Consider the following 19,945-nt stretch of genomic DNA (forward strand, 5'->3'; position numbering starts at 1 on the left):
ATCCTACTTTGCATTGCCATGTATTCCTTGAATTGAAGGCATATGCAAAAATTTCAATTTTCATGCAACTTCTTTGTCTAGTAAATGGACAACTCTTTAAAAGAGCTAAAAATAAAATTTCATGAAAATCTGTGTATTGCTTCAGCTACAATATATAGCATATGAGTAAAAATAAAGAAATAATTACTGGATACATGATTTTAATGAAATTGGAGATGGTTGGCAAATCTTTCTGAAAGATATAAGTATAAAATTTCAGGCAAATCTGTCCACTTGGAGTCAAGTTGTGAGCACCATGAGCATGCAGACAAAGGAAAGTAACTAAAATTAAACAAATTTGTAGCTTATAATCCATGAAAATAGTAATAACATACTAGAAATATACATAACCTTCCTCCGTACCCGAATGAGGGCAGCAAAATCCACAACAAAAGCAGCCAAAATCAGTAACGATGCAGGAGCTGCTCAAAAACACACATCTGCACACCTCGACGTCTGTACAGTCATTGGCACTGAACAGGGCCTGTGCAGGTTTAACGCAAATAGATTTTAGTTTGCCTTCTTGGTTACAAACTTTGTGATGTCCCATGTAACATGGTGTGAGGGCAGCCAAGATGCTGAGTTATAGAGAATGTGATTATCCAGTGGTCAGACAAATCATTAATATGTGTGTAAAGTAAGTTTTAAATTTCATGCCCTTAACATTTCTCTGAACTGGAAAATGGAAATTAAAAAAAAAAAAAAAACTTTTTCCAATTACATACAGTAAGCACTGCAAGGATTTAAAAAAAAAAAAAAAAAAAAAACTATCAGGTTCTGTGCAGTTGTGTATGTAACAGTGCCATGACTAGTGGCAGGATAAATTATAAATAATTGCATATGTTATTATTGATAAATGACTAATTGTCTTGTTACCAATTAATGAATAACATAGAAATTAATTGCTCACTTTGCTGCACATACCTCACAACCTAATATTTACTTAGCATTTTGTACTACTTTTTGTAATCCATGCATGAAACACAAACTTATTTCATGCTCTGTGATACAATTAATCAAACAAATAACTGTTACCTCAAAATAGTATGCTGATACTATGATTTCATAATGTGCTTTATTTATTCCTAGATTTTAATTATATTGAAATCATCATCAGCCATTTTCAATCCACTGCAGGATGAAGGCCTCTCCAGCAACCCTCCAGTTCCCTCTGCTCTGCGCAATGGCCATCCATTTACTCCATCTCCGTTGTTGTCTTCTAGGTTTTCTTCTAGCCCCTCTTGGGTACCATTCTATTATTTTCTTAGTCCATCTGTCATCATGTCTCCGAGCTATGTGACCTGCCCAATTATTGAAATATAACATATTTCACATTTCTGCTGTGATTAATATAATAAGCATATAGTAGTAATTTGTTGTAACATATTTTGTTTCTGTGCATCCACAATATTGCCCATTCATTCCTCCCATCAGTGCATGGAAACAAACATATCCAGTGCTTAAAAATAGTTATAATATATGATTAGCCTATATAATATGCATGAAAAAAAAAAACATAATAATTCTGGTTATATATTTGTCTGATTTTAATTAAGTTCAGGAAGGCTGTCAAAAGAGAGCTAAACATAAAATTTCATGAAAATCTGTATTGCTTCAGCTACAATATATGGATATCATAATGTGTAAAAATAAAGAAATAATTACTGGATCTGTTTGTCTGATTTTAATGAAATTGGAGATGGTTTGGCAAATCTGTCCACTTGGAGTCAAATTATTATATGAAGACAGAAAGACAGTAAGTGCTTATGCAAACCACCTAATAAAACTATACTGAGACTTATAATAACATATGCAACTGAGACAAGAGGCACAACTACAAAAACAAAAGAAACTAAAAATGAAAACATTAAGGGATACAGGGATGAAGAAATCAGGAAACATTGCAAAAGATGGATATATATATATACCAACTCATGTAAATAACAATCAATGTAAATAACAAACCAACTCATGTAAATAACAAACAACCAAAACATATAAGAATTTAATTTTCACCATGGAGTCAATTAAAAACCGGAAATAAAAAAAAAACCCCGGACTCAGCCCCACCCCGGCTGACGTAGGAATCAGCCCACTCATCGGATGACTTGCAAAAACATCACCCTACAACAATATCAAGCAACAATAGGTGCTGCTGCGCACTCAAAAACCAAACCAGTGATAAAACAAACAATGAGTAGGGCTAACCCCTCATTTACCGAAAGACCACCACCGTACAGATAAGTATAACTCCACTCGCTTATTCCGATAATTACCCGTTGGGCTTTGTTTCCCCTCTACCAGTTTGCCGAATCCGATGTTAAGATAAAAATACTTTCAAAAATTAAAATTAAACTAAAAGACAAATTGAAATAAAACTATCCATATTCAATTAATTAAATAGACTTAAAGAGCAAAATAATCTCACTGGTAAGGAGATAACAGAAACAGGTAATTATGAGACATTCCCTTAAAACTGGCTATCAATCCGCTCAAAGCCCCAGATGAAGTAGCGGGTAGATGACCAGGTGAGGGAATGTTAGTTAGTTAGTATTGTATGATGATTAATTAATGTTAAAATAATTATAATTAAAATTTAATTCATTATATATTATATAATTTGAATACCATTACAGACCCCCAGGAATAGGTTAGACTAAAAACGCTAACTAAATCTCCTGTTCATTATACACCTTAATACCCTATAGAATATAGAAAATAGATACCAGAAAAATTTAAGTAATCTAAGCAATCAAATTAAAAAATATATATCAAGCACGTATAATAGTCCAATTGCCACAGGGCAATGGCATTAACGTAGCAAGTGATAAATTAAAAATATTCAATTAGACATTAACAATAATAATAATAACACAAAATATATATATATACAATAAGAAAAAAGAATGGGAAAACATAAATAGGGTGGAGAATGACAGGTGGACAATAGAGGGGATCAAGATGGTCTATCCTAAATCCAAGCAACATGTTTAATGGAAAAAGGGAAAAAAAAGATTTAATTTTTCCAATTATAGTATATGCAGACCTGTTTCTCAACTCTTTTTTTTTTTTTAATATGGCAACAATAGTGTTGCCACATTAAAAAGAGTTTATCTCCCACTCTCATATCATTCAAGGTGAGTGGTTGGTGCTTCTCTTAATTTATTTTTAATTTATCCAACAAAAATTTTGAAATTTTCACAATGTACTAAGTAACTAGTGACAATCTGCTCTTTTCACTGTAGTCTTCCATTCCTTGTGATTTATCTTGGTAACACATATTCTACATCCAACTTTACAACAGCTCTTAGCACTAAAATTTTTTGCTTTTAACTTTTAACTTTTTTTTTTTTTTTTTTTTTCTTCAATTAAGTTTATTAACCAGTAAAATGTGCATGTAATAGTAAAAACATATGTCTTAGCAATATATAAATGATGTAAGTAAATTTTAGAACGTATGTGTTTAATTCTACATTAACAAAAAAAGCTAAGAGCCAACAAAGGAAACTGTTCATTTGTTTGCTCTTAACATTTGTCAGTGTGATATGTATTATATTTAATCTACAATGTGTGTTATCCATGTTAACTGCATATTTTCTTATTCCAAATACAATTAAATTTTATAGCACCCTACATACATAAATCCAGTGAAAGTAGATTTGCAAAGAGAAATAGAAAGTATGGTCTTCCCTAGTAGAGGGCTGGCCAACATGATGTCTGCAATCCCCATCATGACCTTAGCAAGGTGAGGTGGCATTTGTGAAATGGCATCCACCTGTCATGAAAATGTGTTTGAAGGAAATTCTAGGATGCAAGAATATTAGAAGTAAAATTAAATAAAACATTATGGGGTTCTGTCAGTGATATTTAGAAATTTTGCTAGCAGGGACAAGGTGATGATTATCCTGTTGTATAAAGCAATGGTTTGGCTTGCAACTTGAGCACTATGTACTGGTCTGGAAACCTCATTTTAAGAAGGGTGCAGAACAGGTGCAGAGAAGAGCAAAAAAGATTAGTCAAGGGCATTCTAACAATGAACGACTTCAGTTCTGCAGATTGCAGTGTTTGGAAACCAGCACCTATGAGGAGACGTGATTGTAGTGTTTAAATGGATTGAGTAAACTAAATGCTGATGGCATCCTTAAACTTTCTCCACCAACTTTTTTTTTTATTTATGATTTCAACCAGAGAGTAATTTATTGTTGGAATTAACTTCTGTTTGGTGTTGTAGAAGTTGATAGGTTGAATAAATTTAAGGGAGCATTAGCCAGATTATTAGAGAGAATGGACAGATCGCACATCGTATGGAAAAGTGACAACTCAAAAAAGCGATTTTTCATAAAAGTGAAAACAAAGAAATCAGATAACGTTTCATCTCAATTGTGGGCATTAATAATAGATTAGAAAAAAATTACCAGCTTGATAAAGTGCAATAAACCTTTTTTAACAGATTTTATAAATATTATTTTCAAACTTGTGTTACCATGACTACCATAGAGGCCATACCATGACCATAACTTTAAGGTTTGTAGCTTTTAGGGATATGATTTGTTTTAATCAGGCCTAGAATATGATTACTTTTTTTTTTTATTTATTATTATTATTATCTGAAACTTATATCTTCTTGGTGTATGCTGATTTCATTTCGATAGTTTTACCCTCTAACAACTGACATCTGTTGTTAGTCACAATTTTTATATAGTCCTCTTGCTCATACAATGTTTTTATGAAGAATGCACTGAGACTACATTTTTCAACCTTCGGTACCTTGATTTCACTTAATTTTCATTATCTTCCATCTTTGAGTTGTTCTCATAATGCTAAGAAACATTTTTAAAATCGATGGGTCATTTCAGTTACTCTAGATGGGTTCCCTCATTTTTTCGCTGCATGTATTAATGTGTAACATACTGCCAAGGAATATAAAATGGTCCCGATTTTAATGCTTTCTTTATGGATTTTTCTATCATGGAATGCATGTTATCCCTTTCATTTTGTGATGTCCTGTAATTAGGAACTTGAGTGATGGACTTAACAATCAACGTAGATACAGCATGCATGTACATGGCAACAGTGAACTTATTTTTCTGTTGTCCACTGCAGTTGTTTGAGTAGAAAGTAATCTCAAGATCAGTACTGTTCACGGATCTGGCAGTCTCTTCTAAATATTTGTATCTATTTCTATGCCCCCCCCCCCCAGTTACCTTGACCCTCTTGCCAGAAGAAACACTGTACTTTATCACTTTTAAGTTCTGAAATCGTAAAGTTATAGCAGTTTAATTTAGATTTGTAATAGATTAAGGAAATATTACTCCTATTCCCCAGTCAAATTAAAAAAGTGCTGTTTTACTAGCGCAACAAATACAATCTTGCCTGTTATAACTCTGACGTGTCACTTTTCTACTGTGAGAAAAGCAACACAGCTGCATGCTACTGGCTGAAAACTGGAGTTATAAATATGTCATTTTTTCCAGGATGTGGAGTTCAAGCTTGTGCATCCTCCTATTATTTTAACTTGATTTCGACAATTTTTGAGTTGTCACTTTCCATATGACATGCGAGATGGGTAGTTTTTTTTTTGCTGATACTTTACAAGTTTGCGTTCTTGCATCATTTGCCACTATTAAGATTAATTCTAAATGTTTTGAGCATTCAAATTTCCTCTTTACCTGTACTACTAAAATACCTGATTATTGAAATAAAACTCGAACTACTTTAAATATGCACAAATGAATTTAATTTCTCAATAGGTTAGCTTAGGAAATCACACAGATTTTGCTATATGACTAAGTATAGCTGATGATATATAAAACAGAAAATAATGTGAGAAACAGCAAAATATATATTACTTGCTTATTCTGGTAAATTTGCCATTTTCTCACAAATAAAAAAAATATATACAAAAGGTACATGATCAGGCAAAAAAGGTGGACAGTACTGCCCTTTTGTGTATACACAAAAGGGCAGTACTTAATTCCAAAATAACAAGCACTGCCCTTTTGTGTATACACATTTGAAATGTGTATACACAAAAGGGCAGTGCTTGTTATTTTGGAATTAAGTATATATTTGTCAATACAGGAAAGTGGTATTCTTTACAATTGAATATCTGCACTAAAACTCTGCCTTTTAGTAGCCACAAGAACTACTTGTTTTCATAAATTTAATAAGGATTCTGTGAAGCAATTATAAAATTTTTATTTAAGTCTGTTGCTACTTAGTTTATCTTTCTGGATTATGAATTTTAATCTTTCAACTTTATATACAGAAAATTTCGTGAACACATACTTATATGGCTGGAGATTTTATTCAAAACAATTATATAGTGTACTATATACAAGTCAAAAGTTTCTGTACTTTACACATAGAGCACTAACCACATGTAGTATAGCAGTGTTGCCATTTGATACCACTGAACTAATATATATATATATATATATATATATAGTGAGTTAGTTAGTATGAATCAGAGCTGTAATACTCAATATGTTCTACGTTGATAATAATATTAGTAAATTAATAAGAGGAGTTTACCTCAATATAGAACGTAGAACACTTCCGTATGATACCCTCCAGAAATTAAAACGAAAAAATCGACAACTTACCGGTACATTAAAGTAAAATATAAATAATTAAATAATCAATTTAAAACAATTAAAATTCAAATTAATGCAATTAAAAGAATCTAACGAAAATATTCAAAACGATTTTCCTTCCTGAAGCTGACTAATGCTTTTCGACCGACTGTCGTGATCACAGGAATGAAAATTACCGAATCAGGCTAAACCTGCAACTTAAATAGTGATTATATGTCTTCGCGCATGCGCGTAAAGGTCCACGCATCGGAGATCAAATATGGCCGCCGAACATTAACAGAATTCTCGTGTAATTTAATTTCAACGGTTTCTGCAATTAATAGTCGCGTATAATTACGTTGAACGTTAAGTATTTTGGCCTCGTTAAATAAAAAAGTATGTTTTTCGTTAATGGCATGAAAGGGTAGTTCTGACGCTGCTGAACGAGAAGCACGAACTGAGGCTTCGTGTTGATTTACACGAATATTAAGAGAAAACCGCATAGAACCTTGGTAAGACGAGTCGCAATCACCGCAAGAAATGTTGTATACCAGATCATTAATTTGTGTTGCAAATGCGGAAAGAACCGAGCGATTGTTCAGTATAGTGTGTAACTTCCGTGTAGGCCTAGCTATAATTTTAAATTCGGTATCTTTAAAGAATCTGTTAAGCTGTTTGTGCCACAGCTCAACATATGGGACAGAAATAAAGTATTTTTTGATATTACTATTGTTGATTGGTGTAGTATTTTGTATCCTATCCTTAGCTTGTACCCTAATTCGATTTATTGTGTTAATGGGATAACCCCTGTTTAAGAATCTGCTAGTTAATATTTGTATTTCTGCGTCCAAAGCAGAATCCGTCGTTGAATATTTATAGGCATTTAGAAATTGATTAAAGATAATCGATCTTTTGTAGGTGAACGGGTGATAGCTATTATAATGTAGAAGCATACCGGTGTTTGTGGGTTTTCGATAGATGCTAAATTGTATTTTGTTCGAGTCCCGGGTAAGCGTGAAATTTAGAAAGTTTAATGACTTTGCATCCGTATCTTCCCTTTCCAATGTAAATTTGAGTCTAGAATGAATATTATTAAACGAATGTAAAATGTCTTGGATAGTACTATCGGTAATAACTAGAACATCGTCTAAATACCTCCCATAGTATGTGATACGGGGACGAAAAGGTGTCAAATGTATCTGCTCAATCGTTGAGAGATAGATCTCTGACATTAAGCCACTCAGGCTCAAACCCATTGGCAATCCAAAAATTTGTTTGTACACCTTGTCTCGAAAGGTGATGTAGTTAGCCTCAACTAACAGTTTAATTAAGTGAAAAATTTCCTAAGGCGCATTTAGGGCTAGAGCCTCAAGCTGCGAACAAATTATGATGCTAAGCACTTTATATACATAGTCTAAATTTGTTCGCAGCTTGAGGCTCTAGCCCAAAATGCGCCTTAGTCTAAATACATCATACACCATCAGGCATCTCTCATATTGTGGAGTTATACTTCATAACTGTTTTTGCCATCATTGCATCACTTGGGTACCTACCCACTCACTGACGAAGGGCCAAATAGCCCTGAAACAGTGCTGTCTGGGTGGTGGTACCTATCTGAGAATAAGTAACACTAGTCTTCTCCTTAGGTGAAGCGTTACTTATTCGAAGTAGTGCAATATCATGGCAACTCGTTGTGAAGGCATTCACAATATGAGATATAACCTAAAACGATGCCACCTTAAAAAATTTTCTGTTTATTCAGAAATGGCTGTGTATTATGATGCTAAGCACTTTATATACATAGTCTAAATTTGTTCGCAGCTTGAGGCTCTAGCCCTAAATGCGCCTTAGTCTAAATACATCATACACCATCAGGCATCTCTCATATTGTGGAGTTATACTTCATAACTGTTTTTGCCATCATTGCATCACTTGGGTACCTACCCACTCACTGACGAAGGGCCAAATAGCCCTGAAACAGTGCTGTCTGGGTGGTGGTACCTATCTGAGAATAAGTAACACTAGTCTTCTCCTTAGGTGAAGCGTTACTTATTCGAAGTAGTGCAATATCATGGCAACTCGTTGTGAAGGCATTCACAATATGAGATATAACCTAAAACGATGCCACCTTAAAAATTTTCTGTTTATTCAGAAATGGCTGTGTATTATGATGCTAAGCACTTTATATACATAGTGAAAAATTTCCTTAATAGGCAGCTTCGTATAATTAATCGGTGTCGAGTTTTTATTTAACATATCCCAAATAATATCTAATGTGTATTCAACGTTTACATTCGTATATAATGAGGTAACATCTAGTGAGAATAAATTGTCATTGTCGCCGAGTCTACAGTCTTTAAGATTATTAAATAATGTATCGTAGTTCTTAATCCCAAATTGTATAACCTGTCTAAAAGGTTTTATAATGTTATATACATGTGTGGCTAAGGCTGAAAATGCAGAGTTCCTGTAGGAAACAATAGGTTGAATAGGAAATCCAGTCTTGTGTAATTTTACCTGACCGAAAAGTGCAGGAATATTGTATGTTCTGGACTTCAATTCCTTCAACTGAACCATAGTAATGTAGTCGTTTTTACGATATGTGGTTAACGTTTTATTGTATTGATTTACCAAATTGGTAAACAGTGCCGGGTCTACTTCACGATAAGTGGAGGTATCAGACACAACTGAATCTAACTTATTAATATAATCATGTTTATCTAGTATTACCACTGTATCTCCTTTATCTGCCCTCTGTATGATAATGTCCTTATTTTCCCGAAGTTCTCGTAAAGCTGAACAATCATGTGTATTCAATTTAGGAAGTCGCGTTTCTTTTATGTTATTCACTACTTGGTTAACTTGTTGAATAAATACATCTTTTTGTGGAACATTACGAAGTCCAAATTCAATATCAATTACGCATTGTTTTTTTGGCAGTTTTCGAGGTGGTAAATTATAATTTAATCCTTTGGATAAAAGTGAAATCTGGTCCTGCGATAGTGTACACGAGGAAAGATTTGTAACCTGTTGATATGTCGGTTCGTTGGATACTGGGTGAGGGGGTGTTCGTGAATTCAAAAATCGTTTTGAATATTTTCGTTAGATTCTTTTAATTGCGTTAATTTGAATTTTAATTGTGTTAAATTGATTATTTAATTATTTATATTTTACTTTAATGTACCGGTAAGTTGTCGATTTTTTTCGTTTTTTCCGTTTTAATTTCTGGAGGGTATCATACGGAAGTGTTCTACGTACTATATTGAGGTAAACTCCTCTTATTAATTTACTAATAATTGTGAGTTAGTGTAATGAATTTTGTGCCACTATGACATGCTTTTATGCAATTGGTGTTTGAACTAATTTGAGTGTATCTTACAATTTTTGTAGCCGGATAAGGTGATGGACATTAAGGAACAGAAATTTGTATCAAATTTGCCAGAAACTTGGGGGAACATCTTCAGAGACTTACAAAATGCTTAAACAACCGTTTGGTGTAGGTAGGACAACCTCTTAAATGGTATTTGCATTTCTGAGGCAACCAAACTTTCAGCACTTGGGTCTGATGAAAATGTTGGAAAATGTGTGTATCATCAAAGAGGGTAGGTGGTGTAACCAAAGTTAACAATATTTGATGTTAGTCGTATTGTATGTTACGTGTCAAATGCATTTTAACTGAATATTTAAGCATGAAGCAAATTGCTACAAAATTTGTACCCCATTTCCTAAGTAATAAATAGAACCAACTTTCTTTGTGTAGAGATCTGCAAGCACAGGGCAAAAAAGATAGGAACTGAAAGCTGGGTTTATGCTTATGATCCAGAAACAAAGCAGCAGTCCTCAAAGCGGAAAAGTCCATCATTGTTCCTTCTGCCAGGTAAAGCCATAAATCATTAGTTCTGCATTAAGGATCCAAGGTGTTTGAAGGAGGGCATCAAGAGAAGATGGCCAGAAGACAACTGGTGCACTCGGGATTGGCTTCTGCATCGTGATAAGGTGATAAATTGGCCTTATCACGTGGCTTTTTCAGTTCAGCAATTTTTAGCCAAGAACAAAATAGTGACGGTCCCACACCCTCCCCCTCCCAACCTGGCCTCCTGTTCCTCAAAATGAAAATCCAATTAAAAGGATGAAGATTTAAAGACATTGTGGAGGCTGAATCACAGGAAGTGTTGGAGCATCAGGAGTTTCAGAGATGCTTAAAACAGTGGGAGAAGTGCTGTGATCAGTGTGGAGGGGATAATCCAACATATAACTCTAAATTAATTTTATTGCTCCAGTCTGGAAACTTTTAGCTCATACCTCATATTAATTTCTTTCAGTGTTTAGTCACAAAGAATGCTTTGGTGATATTCCTAAAAATGAAATTTTTGCTCATATCTAATTTAAATAAAAAAACTATCACCTGCAGTACTATTTATTTCATATTATTTTTATCTCCAGATTTGCCAGAATGTACTGCTGGAAGAGCCCTCATATGGTTTTTTTTTTTTATGATCCTAAATGCTGACCACAACCTACACTAGCCATTTTGTTCTGTGCTATCCACTGGTGGTAATCCTTTATCTTTGACTTGTAGCCTGTAGCAAAAATAAAAATCCTTCAGAGATTACAAAGACTTATTTATTTGTTTTGTAACATATAAGGGACTGCTAATTGCACTTTATATTATATTTATAATGGAGTAAGTGTGTTTTTAACTCCTCTTATTAAAAAGTATAACTGTTCAAGACCCAGTTATGTGAAATTTATGAATAAAACTTGACCATGATACTATTGAATTATTTATAAGAATCTGTATTAACAAGAAAACTTTAAATGCATATACTAAACACATTACACTTAAATCTCCAACTCAATTGACCTCTTTCTGGGTAAACTGGGTTTTCTCAGAAAGAGAGCAATTGCTTCTGCCTTTTCCCTAAATTCAGAAGGGCTTGTTGGCCCCATCATTGTCTCTCAGGCCAGAGTAGTGCATGCATACAGCAAACATACCAATGCAGTATTGCTAAATAAATATACAATATTTTAGCATATTGACCTTTTCAAGAAAAAACTCTTTAGTTAGGAGAATGTTTGGTGATGTGGAAAAGATATTCCTTTTATGAATATTCATAAAATTTATGACTTAATATTACCTCTTTATCACCAAATATATCATCTAATAGAATATGGAGAAACAATTCTGTGGTAGGGAAGATTCTAACATAGTTAACAGTTGCTCCAATAGAGAAACTTTCAAAGTAGAAAGTATAGTCTTCTGGATCCAGTGAGAAAAAGGACAGATTAGATTAAACCAAGTATGGAAGTGCCTTCTAGTCTATATGAGTGTAATCAAAATTGACCATTGATGAGGTTTTTTTTTTTTTTTTAAATACAAAACTGAAGGATTGAAATTCTCCGCTCCCACTGCAGAATCATCTGGAACTGATTATGGATAAAAGCAAAGTTGTATAGACCTAGGGCGCCAAGTAAATTATTTCTTGAATTAAGGTAAAATATTTACATTAATTAAAACTGTATAATGCAGAAGATTATTAATATATATTTTTAATTAACCCTTCAGTGGCATGCCAGAAAAATATTCAGTGATTTGGTATATCCTGGAACACATGCAGATAACATCAAGAGACTAGTTGTTCCACCTCACAATGTAAAATAATATTTTCGAAAACAGCAAGAACATCAGTGGAAATGAACATACTGCCGTAAGGCATGTCTGTTCCAAGGGCTTAATTTTAGCTGTACACTTTTGGGGAAACATACCATTTCAACTTTAGCAGTGCCATCTATTATTGATGGATCTGGTGAAATATGATCTAAGGTGTTGTAAAACATCCAAATAACCTGTATTATTGGCATTACCCATCATCATCAGCCATTTTCAATCCACTGCAGGATGAAGGCCTCTCCAACAACTTTCCAGTTCCTTCTGTTTTGAGCACTGGCCATCCATTTATTACCCACAAACTCGTGAATTTCATCTATCCATCTCTGCCTTTGTCTTCCAGGTTTTCTTCTAGCTCCTCTTGGGTACCATTCTGTTATTTTCTTAGTCCATCTGTCATCGTGTCTTTGAGCTATGTGTCCTGCCCAAGACCATTTTAGTTTTGATAAGAACGTCCTTTACTTGAGTTTTCTGCCTAATCCATGTGTTTTTCTTCCTATCTAACAGTCTGATTCCCAATATAATTCGTTCCATTCTTCGCTGTGTAGTTCTCAGCTTCTCTCTTCCATTCTTTTGGTGAGTGCCCTAGTTTCACTTCCATAAGTCATGGTGAGGAGTATACATTGGTTCATTATTTTACGTTTCAGACAAACTGGGATATTGCTCTTCAGTATGTGACTATATTTCCTGAATGCTATCCATCCAAAATTTATTCTTCTCTTGACTTCCAGCCATTTATCATTATTACAGCTTATAACTTATAATTATTATTACAGCTTATACAGCTTAATAACTTGTCCCAGATAAGTATATGACTCCACCTTTTCGATTACTGCTCCTTCAATCATTATTTCCCTTTCTGTGGCATACTTGTTCATCATTACTTTTGGGAAAGGAAATTTAAAACATTTCTTTTTATATTTGGAGACAACCAGAGTACTACCACTTTTTTTTTTTTTACTCAGACATAATGTTGTACATAGTGATTGCAATACCAGGATTCCAGTCAATTTTTTCTGGTATTTAAATACCGGTATTTCAGTATTTATTTAATTTTCAGATTGCTGGTTGCAGTGAACTAACTTATCTACACAGACTACTGCACCACTACCTAGAATCAATTATGAGTATGAAACATGTACTCATAGTAGCAAGTGAAAAGTGTTTGTTTAGATAATTCAGTTTGAATTATCAAGTTACTTAAATCATCTTGATCAATGTGTCATTTATAGTTTAGAAAATACTTAGTCATCATGGACTCAGTAAATGTATTTAGAGAACACAGAAGAGGAAGTGATAAAAATTCTGTATGGTTTTATTACATGGTAGGGAAAAAAAAAAAAAAAAACGGCCAGCTAGCAAAATATAAGAAATGTTCAAAAGAAATACATTGTGGAGGCAGATCTACAAGTGGACTGCATACTCGCTTAAAGACAACAGATGACAATGAAAATGAACCAAGTCAATCTTTAATAATGAATTACTTAAAAAGTAATAAGCAGGAAACTTGTCAGCAGTATTAGCTTGCATGACACAAGTATTCTTATGTTGATATCATAAAATTTAATGGCAAGAGAATTTAGTGATATTCCCAAATCTGCAAATACTATAAGCAGTATGGTTCTAAATTATAGTAAAAATATTTGTGATATTTTAGTTATTGATATATTTAAAATCAGCTGAAGGTAGGGACTACTTATATAAAACTAGTGCCTACCTTCAGCTTGAAATAGGCACTGTTTAAATATAAACATCCATTCCACCAACGGTACCTTTTATAACATTGGATTAGTTCATGCGCATGGAAGTATGCTGGCAGAAAAGTGTATACAACTTGATAAGAAATTAGAAGACCATGGTCTCCATATTTCTACAGATATAGTCTGTATTAAAACAGATGGGGTATCATTTGTGGCTAAAATTGGAAGGCCCATCAATGCAGAACAGCAGCTTTGCTTTACTCACAGAATTCATTTGGAAGTTATGGACGTTCTGTATAAGTACAAACAAAACAGTGAAATATTTAATAAGTATGACTTATCTAATATTGAACCTACAATGAAGTAGGTTCAATATTAGATAAGTCGGTGAAAACGGCAATGATGTTGGCATGGTTTAACCACAGAGACAGATTCTACAGGCATGCCTAATAATTTCACTCACAACGAACTTCCCCCCCACCTCCATTACAAAATATGAAAAATAATTAAAAGTTTTAAATGTTCACCTACTAAAAGTGAGAAATATTTATATTAAAGCAGAATTTGGAAAAGAAATTGCTTTACTGCTTGATTTAAAAACTCGTTGGAACAGTTTACTTACCAGATGAAACATTGGAACAGTTTACTTAGCTGATGAAAGATTTCATCAGCTAAGTAAACATGTCCTAAAGGTTTTAATAGACTTAAATTCTGGAATAAATTTCTGTGGTGATGAATTTAATTTATTATCTACAAAAATCTCTGCTCTTGGGCAAATCAAATTAGCTGTGGATGCACTATGTCACAAAGGTTCTATTGTTTTAACTGCAGATGCAACACTAAAATTTATGATGACAGCGCTTCACAAACAAAATTTGAAAATAAGCAATCAGTTGTGCATGGAAGTACGCTGCCTTGAAATTCCATATTTCACAGAGGCGCACAGTTCTCTCACAAATTCTTCAGTATCTGCATGCTGGATTGCAAGAGGAAAGTGAATTGGAATTAGCTTTATCCCCACAACTAAGTAAAACTGCCATTGTAAAAATAACTCATTTAATAAAAAGCCTTCATTTGTCCTGTGTAGAATATTATGAAGAAAACGGCAGAACAGAATCAGTATATTCAGCACCATCTTCTGCATCAGAAGAACAGGAAACAATATTAATGACACATCTTTGAAAGACAGACTACAATTGGCTATAGAAGAAAGACTTAAAAGTTAATGTTAAAAAATCTCAAAGATCGAAACAGACTATTAAAAAAGCGATCACATTTTTTTAATACAACGGTATAAGAGGTTTGAATTTAAAACTTGTATATGACTATTTATTTATAATTCCACTGATAAGCGTGGAAGCTGAAAGGACCATTTCAGCGGCCAACCAAATTTGTGCAAAAATCCATACACATTTGAATGATGAAATCATTGCTAGCCCTGCTTTTTAAGAGCCATACTTCATCAGGACTGATGCCGATAATTGCGATTCTTAAAATTATTGATGACATTATATTTTCACTGAAAAGTTTTTTAAATTAGTTTATTGAATTATTGTTTTGTTTATTTTATATCTTATAAATAGTATAAAATATTAATAAACAATTTCATTAAAAAATTATTTTTTTTTTTGAATTTAGACTAATCTGTTAATATATCCTGTTTTTGAAAGATCAGAATACTGTAATACCAGAATTCATTTTTTGATCCAGTATTGCAATCTCTCTAGTTGTACCGTTTTGCTCTGTAGGGGCTAATAAAGATGCATCTTCCTCCCCAAATAATTTAACTAAACTTCATCATTTAAGCTTAATTAGAATTTAGATTTCTATAATGACCACTCTTATACCACGTGAATATTGAGATAGTTAATTTAGCTATTAACTAAATCACTATACGTTAAGGTAATGTTTTGGGAACCTTGTCGGAACCCATCCTCAAACCATACATAGGCTGTTGTTCAAATTGAGACATTCAGCAAGAAGGAGGCTGGCAACAGCCTATGAACTAAATTTCCTTCACAAATAATTTAACTACACTGCATCATTTAAGCTTAATCAGAATTTAGATTTCCATAATGACCACTCTTATACCACATGAATATTAAGATAGTTTATTTAGCTATTAACTAAATCACTATACATTGAGGTCTTTTGGGAACCTTGCTGGTACCCATCCTCAAACCATACATAGTCTGTTGTTGGAATTGAGACATTCAGCAAGCAGGAGGCCGGCAAAAGCCTATGTATGGTCTGAGGATGGGTTGACAAGGTTCTAGAAATGTTACTTTAATGTACATAATGTTAATTGTAATGTGGCTCCGGGGGGGGTTCCCTGACCTCCACGTCAAGCAATGTGATAAAGACGGAGAGCTCAGTAAAAGAAAAATAAATAAATAAAAACTTAGAAGAAAATAGTGGGGAGATAGGAAGTGGGAGGGTGTTAAAGTGGTAGAGAGAAAGAGGGGGCAGTAGTGAAGGCACCCACCTAGTTGAAAAGGGTCCCCAAGTAAAAATGCCCATTCTGGCCTTGGGGTGGGATTTGGTAGTTAGCAGCAGTGGGGCAACCCACCAGGCATAGGGGGAGGGTGCCACACAGGGTGGGGGGAAGTGAGAATACAACCATCCCAGGTGGTAGGAATGAAGGATCATAGGGAGAGGGTCCCTATGCTGGAGTTCTTTTTTGGAGACTATCCCACACTGATCAGTGTCTGCAAGGATGGACACGGGGCCATAAGTGGCCTTCTTGCCCACCAGTCAATTGGGGTGGGGGGGTTGGAGAAATTCAATTTGTAACATTCATAACTACTCATCCACACACTACATGTATTGCTATTTTATTTTTTCTTATATTTTATACTATAATAATTTTTTTTTTTTTTTTTTTTTTTTTTTTCGTGCATCCAACCTCTTTTTCACACTGGGGGGAGGAGGGGAAATGCAATGGTGTGTAGTGGATTTAAGATTAAATACTTGAGAATTGACGGCCTCCGTAGCCGAGTGGGCAGGAGCGGGAGTGCAGTAGCACACGCTCTTTGAGTAGACCGGGGTTCAAGCCCCTGACTGCTGAATACGGTTGATCTGCCAACCCGCACTGGACCAGCGTGGCAGATTATGGTCCATTTCCCTCAACATGAATTGTTGAGGAGGCTTCCATCCTGCAGTGGGTTGATAATGGCTGCACTTTACTTTTACTTTTACTTACTTGAGAATTAACTTAAATAAAAGAAAATAATTTAAATTTAAGAACAGCTAAAATAAGTGTTAGTATTTATAATAATAAAAATAAGAATTGAAATGTGTGTCCTTTCTCACTCACACTTCCATTCATTCTTTACACTGCATCCTCAGCTGTTAGTAGCTAAGTTCATTTGTGTTAATGTGTATATTCTGAATTCTGCTATAACATTGTACATGTGCTCCTAAAAATCTCTGCGTTATGATATTTTGCCCATTAAAACCAACGGGCTTACGGGAAAAATATGGATGGGGCAGAGCACTCAAAAAAAATGTTGTCTGGTAAGTAAAACACTAAAAAAAGTTACAAACCCAATAAAATTGCTAACGCAGGTTTAAACATCTTATATTACAGTAAATATAGCACTTTACCTTGACAACATATGAAGTTTGCTTGATTTATGTTTCTGTTCACTGACATTCTTTTTTTATTGGATTGTGAAATTTAAAACAGTAAAAAAGATAAAGCAACCAATAACGATGAACACAGGATGCACAAGTGAGACAAGTTTCCAAAGCTTAAGAAATAGGAATGAAGAGAAGATTCTGAAAATTAATTTGTTTTTATACAATTACAGATTTCATAGAAGAGGAAACACATTTCACCATAACATAAAAATCCACAAAATTCCAGCTATCGATATTATCACAAATGCAGTAAGATCAAGTTTACTACCTGTTTATAATTAGGTTGCACTAACTGAAAAGCCCAATAAACTGGAAACTGCAAATTGTTTTTATTGTTTTATGGTAGTGACCTCCAAAAATGTGCTCCTCTGCTCATGCTATCACACCTCACGATATTTTTGTTCGAACACAAAAATGTGAGCTCCTGAAAACATGAGTCTGCCTATAATATCGTGTTACCTTGTAAATGACAACAGTGTCTCCAACCAATACAACTACAGTAAATGGGAAATATAGCTCTCACATGTTTGACATTTTTTAAGCTTCTTAAACTTATATGTATTGCTGCACAGGTCATTATGTTCAGCTTGGTGCCAGGTTTTGCATTCACCTGGTATTACTCGTAGACGAAATCGTGTTATACTTGCATTGTACCCTAATGTATCAGTCGTGTCGGAGCAAATGCCCATCATAAAAAATGCGAATTATAGCAGAACTGACTGTATTTGACAATGTGTTCCTTACACTCAAATACATTCATACCTTCTTTCACTCCCTTTTACCAAAATTCTAATTCATTCTCTTTTGCTTCCTAGCTGGGTCACTTCCTTCTACCATAACTTCACATTCTTTATCTTTTGCCACAATTTCAATTTTACTCTATCACATTCATTCAGTGCCCAGCACATTCAGTTCTTTTACACTCTTTCATTCTTTCTACATTGCACCCTCCCCCCCTTGCAATAAGCTCACTTATATTATTCAACTGAGTTGTTTCCCTGGCTGCCTGTACATTACCAGAGATGTACAGGCAAAAATTCTGCCCCATGAGCCTCGCATAATCTCTCCCTGGAGAGATTTTGCAAGGCTCGTGGGCAGAAATTTTTGCAGCATGGTCTGTGCTTGTTAACAGGAGAGACTGCTTCTACAGGGATGAGATACACTTAAAATAGAAAGGGTTGATAGTACCGAGGCAGTGTTAGGTGGTTCGGAAAACTTGGCAGGATACACAGACTACTAGATTAACAGTAGCTGCTGGCAGAGGTGAATGTGATTCTTGCACTGATTCTATTGGAAAGAACAGCAGTCTGGAAAACAAGGTGCTGTGGATTTCAGGGACTGCTGGAAGTCGTCGTCAAACAAGTAAATACATGGGTTATGTTAAGATAACTAAGAGTAAGAATAGGTGTATGTGTACATGCACCTATACTAGGAGTATAATAAATAAATTTGATGAATTTCAGGTGCTGGTGAAGACATCAAAGGCAGATATTGTTGGGATATCAGAGACGTGGTGTCACACAGAGATAAGGAATGCAGAATTGGGGAGTATAATGTGTACAGAAAGGATAGAAAGGGAGGAGAGGTAATGTTGCTAGTTAAGAAACAAAATCTAAAGAAATGCATCCAGCTGACTTGGGTGGACAGTGCACTGTTGAGTCAGTTTGGTGTAACATAAGCACTGGAAAAGCAAAATTGAGAGTAGGAGTGTGTTATAGGCCTAATGACTCTGATGAGTACAATGAAAAACTATACAGAGAAATAGTGGACCAGTAAATAACACTGTCTTATAATAAGGGATTTTAACTTCCCAGATATTGACTGGAACTTGTAGGTTGATCACTCGCACACTAGCAAAGCTTTTGTGGATTTATTGGATGATTGTTTTCTACAGCAGCATGTTTGAGAGGCAACTAGAAAGAGTAATACTCTTGATCTGATTATCAGCAGTGATTCTTTATGTATTAAAAATCTGCAGATAAAGTAACCACTAAGTGGCAGTGACCACAGTGTGCTGATGTGGGATTTACTTAAAGGTATAACAACCATCAAGGGTAAAAGGAAGGGTTTTTTGCTTTCGTACAGTGGTCTCAGACAGTCTTTAAATTCTATACAATGAGATCAACCGATGATGTTCTAAATGGGAAGCATTCAAGGAATGCTTCCCATAATCTTGGAAGCTACTAGGCTTTTTGTCCCAACTAAGAAATACTCTTCCAAGGTCTTAGGCCTAAATGGATAACAGATGAACTAATGACTTGTGGCAGAGAATAAAAATGCATGGGATGCATATAAATTATCAATTGATATAGAAAACTATG

At 34.4% G+C, this 19,945-nt stretch overlaps 1 protein-coding gene and 1 long non-coding RNA gene across 7 annotated transcripts in view; one reads left to right on the forward strand and one right to left on the reverse strand.

Annotated features, from left to right (window-relative positions):
- The window catches only part of LOC150081835 (E3 ubiquitin-protein ligase CHFR-like), a 352,893-nt gene extending 341,762 nt beyond the window's left edge, over positions 1-11,131 (forward strand). For 2 of the 5 annotated variants that reach the window (XM_090378929.1, XM_090378930.1), the window contains exon 17: positions 11,058-11,124. In XM_090378929.1, coding sequence (XP_090235055.1) covers positions 11,058-11,124 — 67 coding nt within the window. Of the gene's footprint in view, positions 1-1,176; positions 1,494-10,004; positions 10,112-11,057 lie in introns of those variants that run through there. The other 3 variants (XM_090378932.1, XM_090378934.1, XM_090378933.1) reach the window with 3 other exon arrangements.
- The window catches only part of LOC150081836 (uncharacterized), a 146,789-nt gene continuing 137,939 nt past the window's right edge, over positions 11,096-19,945 (reverse strand). For both annotated transcript variants that reach the window (XR_016547256.1, XR_016547255.1), the window contains one exon: positions 11,096-11,194. This is a non-coding gene — a long non-coding RNA (uncharacterized LOC150081836). The remainder of the gene's footprint in view (positions 11,195-19,945) is intronic.

This window comes from Mastigoproctus giganteus, chromosome 8, assembly GCF_048544385.1.
Source record: "Mastigoproctus giganteus isolate SK-2022 chromosome 8, ASM4854438v1, whole genome shotgun sequence".
NCBI classification, from domain to species: domain Eukaryota; kingdom Metazoa; phylum Arthropoda; class Arachnida; order Uropygi; family Thelyphonidae; genus Mastigoproctus; species Mastigoproctus giganteus.